Source organism: Neofelis nebulosa, chromosome 7 (genome assembly GCF_028018385.1).
Source record: "Neofelis nebulosa isolate mNeoNeb1 chromosome 7, mNeoNeb1.pri, whole genome shotgun sequence".
NCBI lineage: Eukaryota > Metazoa > Chordata > Mammalia > Carnivora > Felidae > Neofelis > Neofelis nebulosa.
In genome coordinates, this window is record NC_080788.1 from 1,323,254 (window position 1) to 1,343,943 (window position 20,690).

The 20,690-nt window shown below is 58.0% G+C and overlaps 1 protein-coding gene across 4 annotated transcripts in view; it reads left to right on the top strand.

Moving 5' to 3' along the window:
- The first annotated feature begins 943 nt into the window (after nucleotides 1-943).
- The window catches only part of TMED3 (transmembrane p24 trafficking protein 3), an 84,432-nt gene continuing 64,685 nt past the window's right edge, over nucleotides 944-20,690 (top strand). For 2 of the 4 annotated variants that reach the window (XM_058736332.1, XM_058736333.1), the window contains exons 1-2: nucleotides 944-1,217; nucleotides 2,512-2,760. In XM_058736332.1, the coding sequence (XP_058592315.1) occupies nucleotides 1,032-1,217; nucleotides 2,512-2,760 (435 nt within the window). In that variant the 5' untranslated portion in view covers nucleotides 944-1,031. Of the gene's footprint in view, nucleotides 1,218-2,511; nucleotides 2,761-5,696; nucleotides 7,952-7,977; nucleotides 8,805-20,690 lie in introns of those variants that run through there. The other 2 variants (XM_058736331.1, XM_058736334.1) reach the window with 2 other exon arrangements.

Below are 20,690 nucleotides of genomic sequence, written 5' to 3' on the forward strand. Positions count from 1 at the left end.
CTTAGCACCGCAGCTGGCCAAGGTCATCTTAGTCTTACATCTGTCATTTGCTTCTTCCCTCGGTGCATCTAGATGAAATGATTATTTCTTACATGTTTTTTCCATATACATATATATCAATATATATGTATATATTGATATCGATATATATATATATATATATACATATGTATATATACATATATCAGTAACTAAAAAGTAATGTGCCGCAGGACAGAACCAGGGAAAGAGCCTCAAGGCACAGCACAACATACCTTCTCTGAGCCTGGTACAGAGTGATCTGATTGCTTTGACATAGCTTCGCACGTTAATTCACGGCCAGATGTGCCCCGCGGCGGTACACTTCCCTGTCGTCCACGTGGGGGTCTATATGGCGGTACAATTATTTGCGGAAATCCGGATACACATGTGATAACGCTGTCCCGAAAAATTCTTTACTGAGTAGCCAAACCACAGTCGGTGTCTTTTCTGTTTTACCTGCTCTTAGAATATCAAAACCCTGTAGTAGTGATTATACAAGATATCTTCTTAGGCCAATGGTAATGGAGAAGGCAGTAAGTCAATTTCCCCGCTCTCACGGTTTTGAGAAGGCAAAGGGAAAGAAAGAAAGAGCGTTTTATCCCAGGAGAACCTTCGCCTTGTCCTGATAGCCCAGACATCTGAGTGGCTGAGCGCAGCCTCAGTGGCCCCAGGGTGCGGGGCTCCCGCGGAGCGCGCCCGCCTGCCCCGCCCCCAGCCCTCCCGCCCCGCCCCCAGCCCTCCCGCCCCGCCCCCAGCCCTCCCGCCCCGCCCCCAGCCCTCCCGCCCCGCCCCCAGCCCTCCCGCCCCGCCCCCAGCCCTCCCGCCCCGCCCCCAGCCCTCCCGCCAAGCCGGGCGCCGCAGGGGGAGGGGGCGTGGCCTGCCCGGCGGAGCCAGCGCGCACGCGCAGCAGGGAAGGGGCGGGGCGCCTTCCCCGGAAGCGCCGCCTGGGCGCCACGTCCGCGCCCAGCGCCCCGCAGCCGCCGCCCCGGCCGGGACCGGACCGGAGCGCCATGGGCCCCGCGGGCGCGCGTCCCGGCTCCCCGCCGTCGCCACCGCTGCTGCTGCTGCTGCTGCTGCTGCTGCTCCGGGCCGAGCGGCCGCGGGGCGCCGAGCTCACCTTCGAGCTGCCCGACAGCGCCAAGCAGTGCTTCCACGAGGACGTGGAGCGGGGCGCCAAGTTCTCCCTGGACTACCAGGTGAGGCCGCGCCCCGGCGGGCGGCCCTGCGGGCGGGCCGGGAGGCAGCGCTCTCGGCCCGCCTTGTCCCGCGTGTACTCAAGCACGGCAGTGGGGGCGGGAGGTGGGTTCGTGGTCGTACTCCCCGCTTCTCCAGGGTTTACAGGCGGAGGCGGGGTGAGCGCAGGGGTGGGGACAAAGCGCAGTGTTTACCAGCAAGCAGTCCTGTTGTGGCCATATGCTGCCGCTCCTGCACTCCCGCCTCCTCCCACAGACCGCCCGGCGCACGGGTGGGGACTGGTCTCGGGTGAGGGATCTGCCCCGGAGGTTTAGTGGGCAGATCTGGGGTTGAGGTGCCAGTGGGAATCCTCCCCAGACGGCCACCTGCCCGTGGACACCTGCTCCCAGGCATTCCCGGGATGAGGTGGCGTGGGCAAGCAGGAGTGAGGCAGGCCCTTCATGGGTCCTCTCTGGCCAGAGCCACTGCAGGAGGCTTGAGCCTGGGGACAACATGGTGTGGGATGGCCTCTGGGTCGCTGGTATGGCCACTTTGACATCTCTGTGGACACCATGCAAATTGTGTCTGGGTTAACAGCACCCCCCCCCCCCCCCCCCCCCCCCCCCCCGTACAATCACTAAAAACCGGTCATTATGAGGCTGGGGCAGAAATGCCCTGTCAAAGGATGGTCACCTTGATTTCGGCACCTCCAGCAGCAGGGGGCCGACCACTTACAAAGGAAATCCTCCCATCTGTGCAAAGAAGAACTTTGGAAGTAGATGTAGGCCGCTGACTGTGTCCCTCGATGGACGTTGGTTATAGCCGATGACCACCTGTGTGATTTTGCCCAATGCCCATCTTGTCACTCTTATGTTTATAAAGAGTTTGAACTGTGTCATTTCCAAGGACCCTCCCACCTCTGATGGCCACCGGGTCTATGAGCACTCTAATCTGTATTTGCTTTTTGCATTTGATCAGTAATAATATTAACATTCACGAGACCCGTCTGGCAACTTACTTGATCTCAGAGCCTCAGTTTCCTCTTCTGTAAAAGGGGAAGGATTAAGCTCATTGTGCCCTTGCCGAGCAAAACCTTGGGAAGTCGGGCAGACAGGCATTCAAATCTTAGCCCTGTCCCTTTCTAGCAGTGTGGCCATGGAGGATTTACTTAACCTCTCCCAACCTCAGTGTCGTCCCCAGGACGACCGAGAGCATCCCCGCACCTGTTCTAGGAAGTTCACGGTGGCCGGTCGGCATTGCACGCGCGCTGGTTGCCCCACTGGTAAAGCAGACGGTGGGTGTGTCTCTGGTTGTCAGGTCATTACCGGAGGCCACTATGACGTGGACTGCTACGTGGAGGACCCCCTGGGAAAGACCATCTACAGGGAAACCAAGAAGCAGTACGACAGTTTCACGCACCGGGCCGAGGTCAAGGGTGTTTATCAGTTTTGCTTCAGCAATGAGTTCTCCACCTTCTCTCACAAGACCGTCTACTTTGACTTCCAAGTGGGCGACGAGCCCCCCATCCTCCCAGACATGGGGAACAGGGTCACGGCCCTCACCCAGGTGAGTGGACGTCGGCGGCCGCGGGCCGGGCTCCGCCTTCAGCCCATTCCTCCCCTTGGGTCTGGTCCTGGCCTGCACTCAGTCGCCCCGCCTCCAGCTCCCGGCCTGCGTGGCTCAGTGTTGGCCTCGCCTCCTCCTGCGTTCAGTCCTAAAGGACACGGTCCCTCTTGTGCTCTCCCTCTGCGTTGTTTTGCCGGATCCTCTGGAATTTCCGTGTTCCCACCGGCCTTTCAAACGGCATCGCTCGGGGGGCGTCCGTGCCTACCCCCCCCCCCCCCCCCCCCCGCATGTACAGTGTGTGCGCGTCATCAAGACCGAACGCCTGCTTCATACGGTGTGTTGTCAGGGCCACGTGAGCTGCGACAGCAGATCAACCCCACGTGTCGGTGACTTAAACCTGTGGCAGATCTTTTCTCACTCAAGCAGTAACTAGGTTGGTGGAGAGCTTTCCTCCACGGACTGACGTAGGAATCCGGGGTGTTGTCTGGTGGGCTCCCTGCTCCATTCCTCTGGGCTCTGAGCGGACTTCCTCCGGAAGTCCCGCCTGCTTCTTCAGATTCCCGGCCCGGGAGTCACTCGCCGCACTTCTGCTCAGCCCGTCGTTGCGAGGTGTCCCGCGGCCCCCTGGATGCCGGGAGGGCTGGCAGAGACAGTCTGCTTGGGGAGTGTACTCGCAGCCAGGGCCGCACACTCTGGAAGAGAATCGGGGATAGATGGTCGTGCATGGGCTCTCGGGGCCAGTGACAGACTGAGCCCAGGCTCCTTCGTCAGTCTCCCTCCTGCCCCTCACGCGCAGTGCAGGCTCTCGGCTTCCCGAGGCCCGCCCAGCAACCCGTGCCATTTACCCTGGTATCCCCTGCCCCCAGTCGTGGCGCATGGCACAGACTTGCCACATGACTGTGTGGCGGGGCCCAGGGGGCCCCGCAAGACAGGATTGACCGTCGGGGCTGCGCTGCTCCTGATCCAAAGCCAGAGCGTCTAAGTCTCCAGCGGGGCCAGGTCGCCTTCTGGGCGGCCTCTCGGTGGTCACGTGGTCACCCGCTCCCTTCCTCTGTGGCTCTGACAGTGGGTTCGGCTGCCCTCCCTGATCAGATGGGGGTTACCGCCACCCAGTCCAGGGTGTGGCCTGGCCACGTACGGCTATTGCAACGTAAGTTTATTAAAATGAAATTTAAAACTCGTTTCCTCGTTGGCTGTGTAGCCACATTTCCGGGGCCCAGCAGTCACAGGTGGCCAGTGGCCACGTGTGGCAGGTTCCGCCAGACGGCCCTGGATCTGAGCCTGGCCGCGTGACCCGTGGCGTGTCCTGGGTGGGAGGTCCCACAGCCCGTACTCTTGGGAGTTCTGTGGCTCACCGGTGAAACAGCCTCCGTGCTGAAGATGTGGTAACTCGGGAAGCGGAGCCGAAGGTCTCCCCCTCTAACCGGTGGAAGACAGATCGGGTAGAGAAAAGGCTTAATGGTGGTCACTGCGATCGAGAAATCCTTTCCTGGAGGCTTAGAATTAGATTTGGTTTTCTTGCAGGAAACTGACTACTCACCCCCTTCTGCGTGGCCGGATCTCCTGTTTTCTCCTGCCCAGCCTCCAGAGGGGGTCCCTTCCCCTGGTACCTCTGACCACCCCGCCCGCCCCCACCCCCAGCCTTGAGCACCGTCTGTCTGTGTCTACACCTGAGAGCCTGGCTCCCGTGTGGCGGGCATTTCCTGTGTGCTGGTGCCGGCTGGCGGCAGGCTGAGATGTGTGGCCATGTCAGTTAGCCACGGGGCGCTGTGGTCAGAGCTGTGGTTTAAGGGACGGCTCTCGGGAGGGGCCGGCAGGTGCACGTCCCTCCCCAGACCTTGTTTTCTTGGCGTGGCTTGGATCCCCCATTGGCCCCGGCTCTTTTCTCACACCCCCTGCCCCCCCCCCCCCCACCTCTTCCAGCACAGCGGTGGGCCAGAGGCCATGTTTTCTGGCCCCTGAATCCAAACTCTGATGGACGAGTGGGATCCAGAGTGACCAAGGTCCAGGCCGGGGCTAAGGCCACGGGGACTTGTCTCCAGCTTGGGTCCCAGCCTGACGAGGCTCCCAGGAGAGGGCAGGGGCCGGGAGGGTGCCCCTGGGGCGGCTGAGCTTCCTGAGAGTCCGGGCAGATCCCAGCAGAGGCTGAAGGTTTTCCAGCGGAGGTCAGAAGCCCTGGGCCGCTCACTGGTGTTCCGGGGAGGATTAAAGGTTCTCCCACCTCTGCTCTGAGGTCAGCTCGTGCTTCCCTGCCTCCAAGCTCTTGAAGTCTGTAAGGACCCGAGTGCTCCTGTCCGTGGGGGCCCCGTGGGGTGCAGGCTGGGGGACCTTGCTGGTGGTTGCAGGCTGAAGACTGGAGCATCGCCAGGCGGGACAGACAGGGTGAGACGCTGGTGTGGCAGCAGAGGAAGGGGACGGTCCCGGGAGGGGGACAGTTGTCTCCACGGAGCAACTGTCACAAGGCAGCAGTGACCGGAAACCCTGAGAGGCTCCCGGATTCCAGCTAGGGAAGCAGCCAGGGCGGAAGCCACACTCCAGCCCAGGGGGCCCAAGGCCCTGAGAAAACAGGGTTCTTGGAAGCAGAAGGGATTCCGCAGGGTAGGAAACAGGCTGGACGGGTTTCCTAACGGAAAGCTTGTGGTCACGGGCCATGCACTGGCACAGGCGGGGGTCCCAGCGATGGGGATGTGGTGTGCCTTTCTGGGCAGGGGGTGTTTCGGTGGGGGGTGGTCGTCATGTGCTGTGTTGCCCCTGGGTCCCCGTGGCCTTGATGCTGGGAGAGCTACGTTCCCGCCGTCTCTGGCCTGTGGGTGGGACGCGGCCTCCGACGTGGCGCCTCGCACGGCGGACCCGAGGTGTCCTCTGCCTCGGGCCTCTGCACCTGTGACTTCAGGGTCCTCCCTGTCTCTCTTCCTCTTCCCTTCCTCCTTTTCCAGTGATTCTGGGCCCTGGGAGGAGCCTGCACCTGCCGACCTGCACTGCTGAGCCCCCCAGCCAGGCCCAGGGCCCAGGGAGCGCCCGCTCCGAGTGTCTGAATGAGCGTGGGACGGACCTAAGCGTAGAGGGTGGAATTGTAGCCCGGAAACCCACGTGGGCCCTTTGCTCGTGCTTAAAGGCAAAGTCTGTGTGTGCACGCATAGTGAGTGTGTGTGCGTGTGCAGGCCCCACAGGTGTGCATGCCTACGTGTGCGTCCCCGGCCCCCGCTGATCTCAAGGACACCCGGAACCTGCTTGTGGCGGGGCCCTCGGTGCCCACGTCTGTCCGCCGCTCTGCCCTGTCTTGCCCGCAGAACCGCAGTGACCAGTGCAGCTGGACTAGAGAGGCTTCCAGAAGTGCCGTGTCGTGATTTGGCCTGGACACAGGCTCGCAGAGTAGCCTGACCCCACGCCGCGGCCTCCTTCCTAGCCCTTCCCGGTTTATCCGCTGTTCATTCTGTGATGGCGGACGTGCCTTCGTGAGCTCCAGAAGTGTCACCTGAAGAGCTGGGGCGGGGGGTGGGGGGCGTCAGCGCCTACGAATGCCACCGTGCGTCCGGCAGAGGTCTGTGCCCCGGGTGGTCCTGTTGTGGCCGGCATTTGGAGCCGGTTGACACATCAAGGAACTCGTTGGTGTCAGGAGCCCTTCCAGGATCAGGTGGCCGCTTCTCAGCGTCTGACGCCTGTAGGTGCGAGCCGCCTACCAAGTGTGGGGCAGGTGACGACGCCGGGCGCCAGCCCGAGATGACAGGGTGTGCGGGTGTCCCCGAGAAAGTGGGTTTGTTACCCTGGATTCTGCCCTTTGAACTGCTGCCCTGTGAAGCTCCCCTAATTCCACCTGGGTGGCAGTGACCCTGTCGCTTCCTGTCTGGGTGGCACTTTGCAGCTCTTCCCCATGGACCCGGGTGACAGCAGCCGCCCGCGTGTCCGCAGGAAACCGTAGCCCTGGCGGCAGACCAGTCATCGGGTGGACACGATATGTGGCCTTGTAAACGCCGGGGCCGAAAGGAGGCCTCGTCCTCCCTCGCGTGGCCTGGTGTGGCGCCTGCCGTGGCCCGGAGTGAACAGCCCGTGAGGCAAGTAAGGGCGACGTTGCTTTTTGGCCACAGTCTCCTATTTGCCTCCCGGAAACAGTTCCATTTGTGACACAAGGGAGGGTGTTGGGGGTCAGTCAGGCGGTGGCTCCGTGACTCGGTCTCCCCTCCCTTCCTGTGCTCACGGTGTGGACAGTTCACCTCTGCGCTTTGGGGACCGAAGCAGGTGTCTCCGGGACGTGTTGCGAGCTTCTCTGGCCTTGTTGGGATAGAATCTTCTAGGTTTTGGATAAATACGTGTCATAGGTCACCTGTGAGTGAGCCTCATGACCACCGCGGGCTTGTGACTCCCTTCGTGGCGTAACCGAGCGTACGAAGCGGACCACGTGCACCTCAGTGCTGCAGGCGGGAGGTCCGGGCCACGTGGGTCCCCAGGCTGGGTCGGGGTGAGGCCGGGGATCAGCTTCCGTGCTCGCCAGACTGGCAGATTCGGGTCCTTGTCGGCTGTTGTGCCCCGGCCCCCAGAGACCTCCTCCGGTCCCCGCACGTGCCTGTGTCCTCTAGGCTGGCAGCTGGAGCTCTGCTCCCTTTCAGTGGCTCCTGTGGTCAGGTCAGGCGCTGGGGTGGTGGCCGTGGCGTGAGGGTGGCCGTGCCGTGTGACCTAGTCACAGCTCATCGTGTCGCGGGAGTCGGGCAGGTGTGGGGGAGGGGGAACGGAGTCAAGGTTCTGCCTCAGTACGCGGAGCCGGGTGAAGGGGGTCCCACGCGAGCGTGTGTGTGTAAGCGTGTGCGTTCGTATGTGCGGTTGGGTGTGTGTGCATACACGAGAGGGGTGTCTTCCTGTGCCTGTGTGTGTACAGGAACAGGCCCCCACGACTGACTCACGTCTCTGAGCTCGGGCAGGTCACACGGCCTCTTGGAGCCTCAGTTTTCTCATCTGTGTGCGGGGCCAGCAGTCGGTCAGGCCTGCTACCAGCGGTGTGGCGATCCCCGCCCGCCACTGTCCCGAATGTTAGGTGAGACCCCAGGGCCGCGTTCGAAGGCCTAGGCTCCTGACTCCGCCACCTCCTAATCGGAGCCTCGGGCTCGCTGTGCGGTTTCGGTGCCGGCGGCTCAGGGGACGTGTCCCGGGTGTCAGCGTGGGCCGTGTGCGGATTGCACGCTCCTCTCGGGGTTAGAACATGACTGCTCTTCTCCTCCCGCCCAGATGGAGTCGGCCTGTGTGACCATCCACGAGGCCCTGAAGACGGTGATTGACTCCCAGACGCACTACCGGCTCCGTGAGGCCCAGGACCGGGCGCGGGCGGAGGAGCTGAACAGCCGGGTCTCGTACTGGTCTGTCGGCGAGACTGTCGCCCTGTTCCTGGTCAGTTTCAGCCAGGTGCTGCTGCTGAAAAGCTTCTTCACGGAGAAGCGGCCCGCCCCCCGGGTGGCGCACTCCTAGTCCCTGCGCCCCGCCCCCAGCACGGAGCTGCCCTCCTAGGTCACGGGCTCCTGCTGGGCCGGAGGCAGAGCCGCCCGGGGAGGGGCGGGGGGGGGGGGGCCACCGAGCTCCCAGGTGCCCGCTCCCGGTGTCCCGGCGGCCGGCGCCCACAGAGCCCGGTGACGGGGACGCATCTGACTGCGTTACGTGCGCGACGCCGAGAAGAGCGAGTGGTCAGGCTGAGACTGGCCGCTGTGCAGGGCCACAGGAAGTGACCCGCGTCTGGCCAGAGGAGGAACCCCGCGTGCCCAGGCCTCCTGGGGCGGCTCCGGGCGCTCCCTCTGCCCCACGGTGCCCGGGTCATCCGGCCTGTGTGTGTCCAGGCCTCTGTGCAGAAGAAGGGGTTCTTTAGTCCGCTTCCCTCTGTGGAGCTGTCTGTGCCTGGAGAAGCCGGGCCCCCGGGGCGGGCGGCTTTGCAGAAATTTCCCATCCCGGGTGAGCAGGGGTGCCCGCCATGGAAGCGGGAGGAAACCGGAGGCCAGTGTCCTCGGTCGGCTGTATCTCCCTGGAGGCAGCACGTGGTTTAATAAAAACGAAGTCTGAGCACCGTGGAGACCTGTGCCTTTATTTCTTTGCCCTGAAGGAGCTTACAGACGAATGGGGGCTGTGGGCGCCCGTGCAGACGGCGTGATGGAGCAAGGCTGCCCTCGCGGGGTGTGCAGGGTCTGTGTGCAGGCGTGCGCAGACCGCGGGTAAATCTCCCAGGGGAGCGGAAGCAGTGACTAGGGCCTTGGTTACTTTGTTGCCTCCGACTCGGGAGGTCACTGAGGAAGCAACGTCATCATGTGGTCAGGACAGAGGGGCCGAGAACAGGGAGAAGACGGGGAGTGGCTGTGCTACGTGCCATTTCAGCAGCCACGGCGTCTGCTTAAAACTCAGGTGAGACCGTGTCATTCTGGGTCACCACCCCCCGTGGCTCCACAGGTCCCTCGGGTCACGGCAGGGTCCTCGCTGTGGACCGGGAGATCCCACGTCATTGGCATACCGGCTGCCCTGCTGCCCTCTCTCACTCCACCCAGGTCTCCTTGCTGTTCCTATCACACACTGGGCCTTGCCTCTGCCCCAGGGCCTTTGCACGTGCCGTTTCCAATTAGAACACCATCTCTCCGACACCTGCATGGCCTCCTTTTGGCTAAATGTCACATTAGCAGCAAGATCTACCCTAACGACTCCATTCGAGATGGCACCCTCTCACCTGCCCTGTCCTCCTCGTCTCCCTGTCCCTGCTTTTCTTCGAAGCTAGTTTTGTCACCACTGACACATACATGTACTTGTCTGTTCACTGTCCTTCTTACTCCACTACACGTATCCTTGGTCCCTAGAATGGCGCCTGCCACGTGCTAAGGTCTTAATACGTTGTTAGTTACTGAATGTACAGCGTTGCCTGTTCGTAAGAAGTTAATGCATTACTGATCACATGTCTCTGTAATAGCTCGCGAAGGAAGACCCGATGTTTGCCTTAAAGTACCTCTACCAAGAAATCCGAAGCCCGCGCCGTCTGGCAGGTGTGAACGCGTCGTGGGCGAGGTGCGCTGGAACACGTCACGTGGAAACGAAGCTCCGTGAGGCTTACTTAGCTTAGTTGAAAGATAAATACTGCTTATCTGTGCCTATGTCCCTGATGGCATTTCCTCTCCCTTATTTAAAAAATTAATGCCCCGTTCAAAGCAGGACAGAGGTGGGGAGGAAGGAAATGACAGGTGTTGCAGATTCTGCGAAGTGAGGGTCAGAACAGAGCTCGGGATACACGGAAGCCCCGGGGCGGGCAGCCCGGGAAGCGGCCGCCGCCCTCTGACCGTGTAGGTGGGTGTGCAGGTGGAGGCGTGCGTGTGTGTCTTCCAGCCCCGTGTGAGACCACGTGAGTGAATGTGCCCCGCGCAGCGCTGGGCTCAGACCCGCCGATTCCCTCTTTCGTCACTCTCTCCAACAAGACGGGTAAATAAACCAGACATAGCGGGACCTGAGAGGCTTCGAACGTCGAAATCTAAATGTGAAAACGTACAGCCAGCCGTTCGCGGCGTTCCCTGCCGGGAGGACGTTCAGCAGCTTGCAGTGTCTTGTCACTGGATGTCCCTGCCCGTGTGCTGTACTCATGTGACAGGTCCTTGGTTCTGCCGATCACGGACAAGCCTTGCAGAACTTGATGGGAAATAGTTGCCTGCGTGAGGCCAGCGAGGGCGGCAGAGCCTCACGCAGACAGGGCCATTCTGCTTTCTAAGAAGCTTCTGTGTGTCCGGGGGTTCGTGTGAGAGACCCAGGGGCTACAGGAGGAAGTGCCCCGCGTGTGAACTCCCAGAAGGCACCTGGCCTGCTGGAGAGGAGGCCGCTGCTGCCACGACTCTCCGGGGCGCCCACAGACCACGCTGTTCACGCTCCCTCTTGGAGTGCGAGGCCACGTTTGTTTTAACAAGTCACGTCTCTTACTAGTCGTGTCCCTCGTGGAGGGAAGGAGGCCCAGGTAGGTGAGGGGGCTGGGGGACACGGGGTCCCAGCTCTGCCGGACAGCCTTCAGAAGGGCGTCTGGCTTCTCCCGTGGCTTGCCCTCGCAGAGCATCTATGTGAGCTGCGTGTCCTTTTCATTTTTGACTTGTCATATTTTAGGCAGTTGAAGTATTAACTGGAGTCTCTCTAATTCGCCACACAGGGCAGCTCATCTTAACAGGACTGGTTCTCAGGCAGGTGCGACCCTGGGGTGGGGGGACTGCGTGTGTGAAGCGATCCTCGCTTTGTGCGTTTTACAGCCAGCGCTCACGAACGCGCTGGGTGTATTGCACTCGGACCGGCAGCTGGAGGCTGCACAACGGGAGTGTGTGCGTGCGTGTGTGTGTGTGTGTGTGTGTGTGTGCGATATGTGTGTGCGTGTGCACGGTGTGTGTCTTAGTTTGTGTGCGTGTAAGCACGTGTGTGGTACGCGTGTACAGGCCTGTGTGTAAGAGTAGGCTGACGCATCCCGTGCCCTCTTCAGGGCGGTGGCCTGGCGAGCGGCCATCCTCCAGACGCGGCCTGCAGGGACTACGGAAGCAGGCAGGGCGCGAGCATCCGAGGACGCGTTCTGTGCCCGCGACCTCAGGGAGGTGGAACAGCGTGTGGAGGAGCGGGAAGGGGCCGGGGCCGGGCCGGCACTGACGAGGGGACTTGGAGGACGGACCGAGGCCCCGTGCCCGCCTGTCCTGCCTGTCGGCCCGAGGCCACCAGGGCCCCCCGGAGGTCAGGAAGCCGGGACCAGCGGCCCGAACGGCGAGCCTGTGGGGCGAGGGCACGGCAGACCCGACTGGCGAGCGGCTGATGGAGACGGGTTCCAGCTGCCACCGGGCGTCCCCTCTTCCCTGCTGTGTCCCCGCTAGTACCCGGGGCGGGGGGTTAAGGTGCCGTGTGAACAACCTGTCAGGTCCTGCTCTGTGCTGCGATTCTGCGTCCGGGGCGCCCTCCTCCCTCCTCGACTCTCCGGGAAGACGCTGACCAGGGCCTGGCCTTGGCTTCTGGTCGTGCACGTTCCCAGGCCTGGGGAGCCTGAGCGCGCAGGCCGGGCAAACAGGCCCCGAGGGTCGCACGAAGCCACGCGACACGCCGTGGGGGGGGGGGGGGGGGGCACTAAGGAATCTACTCCTGAAATCGTTGTTGCGCTATATGCTAACTAATTTGGGTGTAAATTAAAAAAAAATAAAAAATAAGGTAAAAAGAATATGTAACCAATTAAACAGAAACTCTCAGACAAAAGTGTAAGATCCAAGTACATTTCCTTTAACAGACGGAGAGACGCGGACATTCAAAAAAGGACGAAAAAAACTTGCCGGGAAAATACGCAGCAGACGAGGAGGTAATCTGGCAAAACCCCGTTGAGGCCAAGTGTCCCCCAACAGGAGAGTGACGCGTAATTGTGACACAGTGAGACGTGCACGCGTCCGCCTCCGTCCCCGGGTCCAGGCTCGGCTGCCGAGCCCCTTGTAGTTCCCCACACGATCAGAGCACCAGGAACCGCTTGTTCCGGTACCTGGCCTTGACCCTGGGTCCCGACACGGCGCTCCTGGATCCTTTGTTCTAACGCGGCTGCGGGTTTAAGAAATAATCCTAATCACGGCCACCGTGGAAGGAATCGCTCTCCGCTCTTCCTGTGAGCAAACCCAAGTGGGAGACCACTTGCTGTGTGTGGTCTCGTTTAGCTCTCCAAATGGCTTTCTGACTCGGGGACTCTCAACGTTCCCGTTTTACAGTGGGGAAACTGAGGCACGGATCATTTACTCAGGTTTTCCCAAAGCCGTCCGGCTAGTAAGAGTAAACTGAGCCATGCTTTTTACTTCTCTCAAGAGGCTCTGAAAGATAAATGGCTTAGTAAAACCCATTCCTGGTGAAAGCTTTGGATACAGGAGTGGTTGGTCGGGGGTGAGGAAGGGTCGCAGGGGAATGTGGCTCAGGCTGGAGCTGCTGATTGTGTCCTTTGTGAATGTGGTGCCACCGAGGGGGGGACGTTTCTTCCAGACTGGTGTACGAGAAACGGAGACACAGACACGACAGGACTTACCGTAGGTTTGCTGTGAGAACTGACGCTCACGCTTACGGACGCTGAGAAGTCCCTGCGTCTGCCAGATGCAAGCCGGCGAAACCAGGAGAGCCAGAGGTGGTATTTGGTCTGAGGCCGAGGGGTCTGTGGTGGAAACCCGGGCCCGAGTCAGAGCCCGGGAACAAAGAGCCTGGCGTCTGCGGGCGGGGGAGGACGGGTGTCTGGCTCGAGCAGAGGCACGGTCACCCTTCAGCCCGGTGAGTAAGGTACCGGGCACCAAGCGTGGAGTCGGGCGGGACCCCCGGTCCAGCCGCCCCTGGCCGCGTGCGGCCACTCAGGGTGACCCACTGCTGGGCTGGGCGTCTTCCGTCTGCGGTGAGAGTGAAGTCCCCGAAGGGAAGTGGCGTGAACACACATTGTTCCCGGTCAGCGCTGCTCCAACTGCTGTGCTGAGTCCCTTGATGACTTTTCCCGGAAACACTCGGGGCATTTCCTTTTCTGAGGACTGCCGCGATACGAGAAATGACCACAAGAGGTCAGGGTGGAGACGCCAGTAAGGCTCACCTTGGCTCTGAGGGCTGGGCTGGTTCTCCTGCAGAACCTCCGTTCAGAACCTCCCAGCGAAGGCACTTTTCAATTCTCCCACTTGAAACTGGGATGATGCACGTTTGCTGCGGCGAGTAGTCACATCAGAGAGTAGTCTGGGTGCGGCTGGAGGTGCTGGAGGAGGTGGAGGAGGAGGAGGAGTTGATGGAGGAGGAGGACGGGGATGTGGAGGAGGAGAAGGCAGAATGACATCAGTAGGAAAGCAAATCCTGGGGCGCCTGGGTGACTCATTGTTATGTGTCCGATTTCAGCTCATGATCTGAGGTTCATGACTTCGAGCCCTACATCGGGCTCTGTGCTGACAGCTCGGAGCCTGGAGCCTGTTTCAGATTCTGTGTCTTCTTCTCTCTCTGCCCCTTCCCCGCTCTGTCTCTGTCTCTGTCTCTGTCTCTGTCTCTCTCAAGTAAATAAGTAAATAAACATTGGGGCGCCTGGGTGGCTCAGTCGGTTGAGTGTCCGACTTTGGCGCAGGTCATGATCTCACAGTTTCTGGGTTCCAGAAACCCCGCATCGGGCTCTGTGCTGACAGCTCAGAGCCTGGATCCTGCTTCGGATTCTGTGTCTCCCGCTCTTTCTGCCCCTCCCCCCCCCCCCCCCCCCACTCTGTGTCTCTCTCAAGTATAAACACACATTAGAAAAGTCACTCATTCGTGCATCCACGGATTCACCGAGCCATGTGAGGACAGGGGTCCAGGCTCGAGGCAGGGCATGGCTCGGGGAAGCCAGGTCTCGGGCTGGCCAGAGCACGGGGGCGGGGACACAGGTGTGCGAGGGGCAGCGAGGATGGAGAGGCAGGTGAGGGCCAGCAGAACAGTCTAGGTCACCGTAAGAGAGGGTTGGGCTTCATCCTCGGAGGGCTTTTAGGGACAGGCTTTGGGAGGGTCACTGGCTCCCCCTCGCCCCCCGTGTGGAGCGCCACCTGCCGTGCCCAGGGGGCTGGAGAAGAGGGTTGTGGGCGCTCGTTGGCTCCTGCTCCCTTGCCACACGCCGACAGGGGATGTCATGCCTGCCCCAGCACGGGCTCGTCTCCGCGCGAGAGGCTTGTGTCCTTCTGTCTCAGGGATGAGCAACCAGGGGTAGGAGCTCGTGATCGATGCCAGTGGTTCTCGACAGGGAGAACCGTGACCCTGGGGGGACACTCGGGGGCTGCCCCCTTGGCAGTGTCTGGACGTACTTTTGGTTGTCACAAGTGGGGAGGAGGCATCCGGGGAGGGGGGGGGGGGTCCAGGATGCCACTGAACATCCATCCGGCCGTGCAAAGGCAGCCTCCACAGCAAAGCCGTGGACCCCAAAATGCTAGGGGTGCCTGGGTTGAGAAGCCCTGGGTCTATCCAAGGATACAGGATAAAAGGGAAGAAACACTGGGGAAAACACACTGAAAATGGAAAACACTTACCAACAATGTTGGCATGGGGCAGATAAAAATTGTGACCAAACGTGTCATTATCATATTAAAAACAAGGAAGTCATTGCCTCTACAAAGATCTTGAAGCAGAGATACAAGCTGTAAAACTGGCAAAAAAGAACTAACCTCAAGTGTTTCTGACACGCAGACACAGGTAGAGGGTACACTCCCCTATTTGAAGGTAGCGCTGGCCGGCTCACAGAGCCAAGATGTCGCACAGTCTACACGGCGTGTGCAAGCTGTGGCCCGCCAGAAACACCGCCAGAGCCCCCGGTTACCGGCAAACTTGGGAACAGAAGGGTTGGCAAAGGGGTACCGTGAGGATAAAAACAAACGTGAAAGGGAAGTGATGCTCACAGCTTTGAGACAAGAAGCAGCTCCTCTCTGCTTCCTGCTTTCTGCCCAGCAGTTTCCAGAGAGGCAAACAATTGAAGCCTTGGCTTGGGAGGGGGTCCTTCTACTTATGATACAATGTCCAGAAGGAGAAAGAAGGGAGTCCCGCTGCATGGATGTTTACATTGTCGCACGGTAAAACCCGTGTGTGTGCGCTATAAAGAGAACCCACGACAGACTGGGAGAGGCTTCAGGTTGCAACTCGTAACCATAAGGACAACAGTCCCAGTGAATTGAGTAATCCATTCGGTGACCACTTATTGAACATCTATGTGCTGCACACTCGGGAGGTAATAACATAGAAACAAACTTCCTGCCCTCGTGAAGTTTACGTTCTCCAGAACAGTCTCGACACAGACGACCCAGTAAATACGTGTGAGGTCAGGTCGCGATGGTGCGGTGAGGACAGGTGACGTGGGGTGTGCGGTAATGGAGTGAGACAGGAATTAGTGGGGCTGGGTTCAAGGATAGGCTCACTGATGAGATGGCGTTTGAGCAGGAACGTTCCAGCTGGAAGAGCAAGTGCAAAGGCCCTGAGGCAGAGTTTCAGGGCACGTTTGGGGAACATCAGAATAGAACGATAGGCGTGCCAGTGAGCAGGGGGGCTAGCGGGACAGCTCAGGAGACCGTCTGGGTCACGGTGAGACTACATTCTTTATGCACAAGTGAGGCGGGAAGCCAGCACGGAGGTAGCATAGTCAAATTGTTCTTCTGCAGTTTTGAGTTTTAAATGTTCTTATTTTGAAATGATTATAAGTTCACGGGAAGTTGCAGAAGGAGCACAGAACAGCCAAATCCGGAGCCCCTGACGACACCCCGTGCTGGTGAGAACGCGGAGGAGCAGAAAGTCTCGTTCGTTGCTGGAGGGGACGTGGTGCGGCCACCCCGGGAGACAGCGTGGCGGTTCCCACAAAACCCCACACGTGACCCAGCGCCTTCGCGGCTCGGCATTAACCCCAAGGAATAGACAAATCAGGTCCACGCGAGAACCTGCGCACGGCCGTCTGCAGCAGCTTTAGTCGTAATCGCCAAAACTCGGAGCAGCCAAGATGCCCTTCCGTGGGTGATGGATAAACTCTGGTCCATCGAGACAACGGAATATCATTCAGCATCAGCGGGAAATGAGCGAAAGGAGCCAGTCTGAAAGGCTACCTGTTATGTGGTCCCGACCACGTGACATTCCGGGAAAGGCAAAACCGTGGAATTGAAGTATAGTGACACACAATGTTATATTAGTCTTGGGTGTGCAAGACAGTGATTCAACAATCCCACACGACGCGAAATGCTCCCCGAACCACCTGTCACCATACAGTGTTACTATAACGTTGACTCTATTCCCTGTGCTGTATTTCTCACCCCTGCGACTTATTTAATGACTGGACGGTTACGCCTCTTGATCCCCTTCGCGTATTTTGCCCATCCCCCCACCCCTCCCCTCTGGCGGGGGAGCCTTGTTTGCTCGTTTGTTTTACAGATTCCACATATGAGTGAAATCATATGGTATTTGTCTTTCTGGGACTTATTTCACTTAGCGTTACACTCTCTAGATCCATCCACGTCGTTGCAAATGGCAAGACCTCATTCCTTTTTATGGCTGAGTAGTATTCTAGTGCGTGTATATAGCGTATCTTCTTTGTTCGTCATTTGATGGACACGTGGCTGCTTCCACGTCTTGGCTACTGTATACAACGCTGCTGGAAACAGAGGGGTGCTTTTCTCTTCTTGACGTAATATTTTTGTGTTCTTCACGTAAACACTCAGAAATGGAATGACTAGGTCATAGGGTAGTTCTGTTGTTTAATTTTTCAGGACCCTCTGCTCTGATTTGCATCCAGGAGGGCCTTTTCTTCCTGCCGTGTGCGGACAGCACAGCGTCCCTGCATTTACTAGGGGTGTCATGGGGGGGGACACTAGAGCGATGCCCCTGACCTTATATGTCAGAGCTACTGCTCTGGACACCCCGTGAGACACTTGGACAGATTGGATTCTGCCCGGGAGGAGAGACCAGGTAGAGGAGGAAGCTTGTGTAGCCAGAAGGAGAAAACAATGCAGTTCAGAACAGGACAGGCTGTGTGTGCGTCTGCACGCTTAGATGGGACGTTGTGGACATGGCGGTAGGATGGGAATCAAGGTGGGTCACGGTGGGTGGACGAGAGCCGAGGGAAGGATGGCCAAGAGCGGCATCCACAGTAAGCCCCCGCCTCCCCGCCCCCAGGTCTCTGGGGATTCGAATCCGCTCAGAAATTCACAGGACTGTGGGGCTGGGGCCGGGCGCTGGGTGGGCTCCACACGGGCCAGGGGATGGGACCTGAGCCATGTTAACCGTGTGTTAGAGCGCCGGGTTTGCCTGGGTACCCTTGATCACGCTGTCGGAGGAAGCAGGGCTGTTTAGGTTGGTAAACGGCAGCTTCTGGGGTCACCTAGTTTCTGTCTTTAACTACCAACGGGATGTTGCTGAAGCACAGGAAACAGACCAGTTCTGTGTAGACTCAAGGGCAGAAGAAAAGGGGAATTAATACCTACCACTGTGGGCATTTGACGCTCCGGGTTCTGTAATGAGGCTGTTTGACTTTCCGGGTTCTGTAATGAGGGCTCACTGCTCACACTCGCAGCCGTATACTGTGGCCTGACGCCGCACCCTGGATATCCTTCCACGGCATGAAATCCGAGCGTCGCACCCACAGGGTTCTACGTGGGTTCCGGGTGTCCTGCGACACGGGTGTCCGCAGGAGACAGCACCCTCAGCTCTGTGCACCTGACCCGTGTGCCATGTGATGACGTCACTTCCCGTGTGTGCCGTGAGGTGGGAGCCTGAGGGAGCGCTGGGTGAGCCGGTGTCGTCCCGGGTCACACGAATTCGCGCGTACTATCCCCCATGACACGTGCAGCTGATATTTTTATCCAGTCCCTGCATCAGGCTCCACCTCCGCCACCCGCCAGCGGTGTGGATCGGGGAGACTCAGGACTGTCCTGCCCGAGCTCCTTCATCTGTAACAGGAGGACACCGAGTTTTGTCTCTTGTAATTGTGTGAGAATGCGTTGAGGTAACTCCGCTGAAAGCATTTCATTTAAAAAAAAATTTTTTTTTCAACGTTTATTTTATTTTTGGGACAGAGAGAGACAGAGCATGAACGGGGGAGGGACAGAGAGAGAGGGAGACACAGAATCGGAAACAGGCTCCAGGCTTCGAGCCATCAGCCCAGAGCCCGACGTGGGGCTCGAACTCACGGACCGCGAGATCGTGACCTGGCTGAAGTCGGACGCTTAACCGACTGCGCCACCCAGGCGCCCCTCATTTTAAATCGTAAACTAGATGACGTTCGATGTTATGGTCTACACGTACTTTGCCCCCCTCGCTATTGAGCTGCTGATCCCGAGTTATCTCAACTGAAAGCCTTAGAAGGAACATGAGATTTCAGAACGAGCCAGGTTATCACAGAAATATGGCAAACTCAATCACAAGTGTTAACCACTTGCCTCACGTAATTAGTAAAAGATCTCATTATCTGAACATAAGATAACTGTAGGAATTAACAAAATTCCGTTTGGGGTCAGTGAGAAGGAGAACAAAAGTTTGCTGACGTCATGAACTCTGGCTTAGTTTACACGATTTATATTTATATTTATAGTTTTTACACGATTTATAATTCCTGGAGAGCAAACGCGATACAGCAAACCAATTGGTGAACACATTGAATATAATTGCAATGGGAGGTTTTGGGGGGACTTTACCAAACTATTTAAAGTTAACACAGAAGATTGATTTATGTGTGTGAATAGTTGTGGACATTTAAAAAAGAGGGAGAACGTGTGTTGTCACATAATCTACTGTCTCAGAGTTACAGGCTGAAAACCGTGTGGCCGGGTGCCGACTGGTCAACCAAATTGTCCGGATTCAGGGGCAGGTGCACAGGACAGCTCATGGGGCAGGCTGCACTGGTCAAAAACACGTTTGATCAGATCACTGATCACAGATCACATGGCTGGATTTTGTGTCTCATACCTGCCATAGCTCAGCATAAATTCCAGGTGGATTTGAATGCTAAAAAAAAAAAAGAAAAGAAGAAAGAAAGAGAGAGAAAGAAAGAAAGAGAGAGAGAAAGAAAGAAAGAAAGAAAGAAAGAGAGAGAGAGAAAGAGAGAGAGAAAGAAAGAGAGAAAGAAAGAAAGAGAGAAAGAAAGAAAGAAAGAAAGAGAGAAAGAAAGAAAGAAAGGAAAAAAAGAAAGAAAGAGAGAGAAAGAAAGAAAGAGAAAGAAAGAAAGAAAGAAAGAAAGAAAGAAAGAAAGAAAGAAAGAAAGAAAGAGAAAGAAAACCCCAGCAAACCCATAAAATCACTAGAAAGGAATTCAGTTATCATTTATGTAACTTTTATTTTAGGAAGGACTTTCTAACCATAAAAAGGTAGGAATTCTAAGAGAAAAGACTGATCGAGCCAACTCATAAGTTTTGCACCTTTTGTAAGTCAAATACCAAAAATGACAAGCAGCACCCCAGGAAAAGCTGCCTGCCCACAGCGTCACGAAGAAATGGCCGATACCTTCGTACATAAGGAATGTTTACAATCTGCTTCTTAAAGACCTCGAAGTGAAAGCTGTCAGCAAAAGTCAGAAGAAGGTCATTCACAAAATACGGAAGCCAAGAAATACCTGGACGTGATTCAGCCCTCCTGAGGGTTAAGATCGTACCAAAGCACTGAGGTGTTTGCAGCTGGGCGGTAGGAACCGTACTTGAGAAAGCAGGTCTCCGTTTTCCGCAGTTTTAACGTGAAACAAAGGCGCATCCGCCTGTTCCGCACCCCGACCTCCGTCCTCTCGTCCGTGCCTTTGGGAAGCCTGGTCACTGAGATCCCCAAAGCTGAGCACCCAGTGGCAGCCACGTGGCTGGTAGGAGCAGAGCCCTCGGCTGGCTTCCTCATCTGATGCTCCGAGGTGATGATTAATATCCCGTCGGCCGTGTGACTGAGCACGGAGCCCCGGGGCCCCCTGCGTTTGGCAGTCCAACACCCCTTTGTGCATTTCATGGGCTGACCTTTTCTCTTCCTTCCTCCCTCCCTCCCTCTCTCTCTCTCTCTCTTTCTTTCTTTCCATGCATTTTTTCCTTTCACTAATCTCCAGGTGACTGTGTTTGCACCCGCAGGATGGTAACGCCCGGGCTGGGTGCAGCCAGTAATCGTGGCTGGGTCAGTTTTCAGGAAGCACGGAACCAGCCTTGACCCCGATTTACGTGTTCCCTCAGACAAACCGGCTCTTGAACATTTGTGCAAAGGAGAGGCGGGGGGTGGATCTGTATTGCAGAATCGTTCAGCGGTGCCCCCAGGCAGGGGTCCTCATCAGGTGCCTGGAAGTCTGCCTGGGACAAATGTCATCTGCCCCCGGGGGAGAGAGGCCAGGCACAGGGTTCCCATGGGACTAGAGGCTCCTGAACTCTGCAGCCAGAATGCCGCCTCCCAAAGTGTCTACTGCGTTCCAGCATCCGGTGTCTAAACTCAGGCCGCGTGGCGCTCGCTCATGGGCTCCGCGTCGTGGGGGTAGCGGA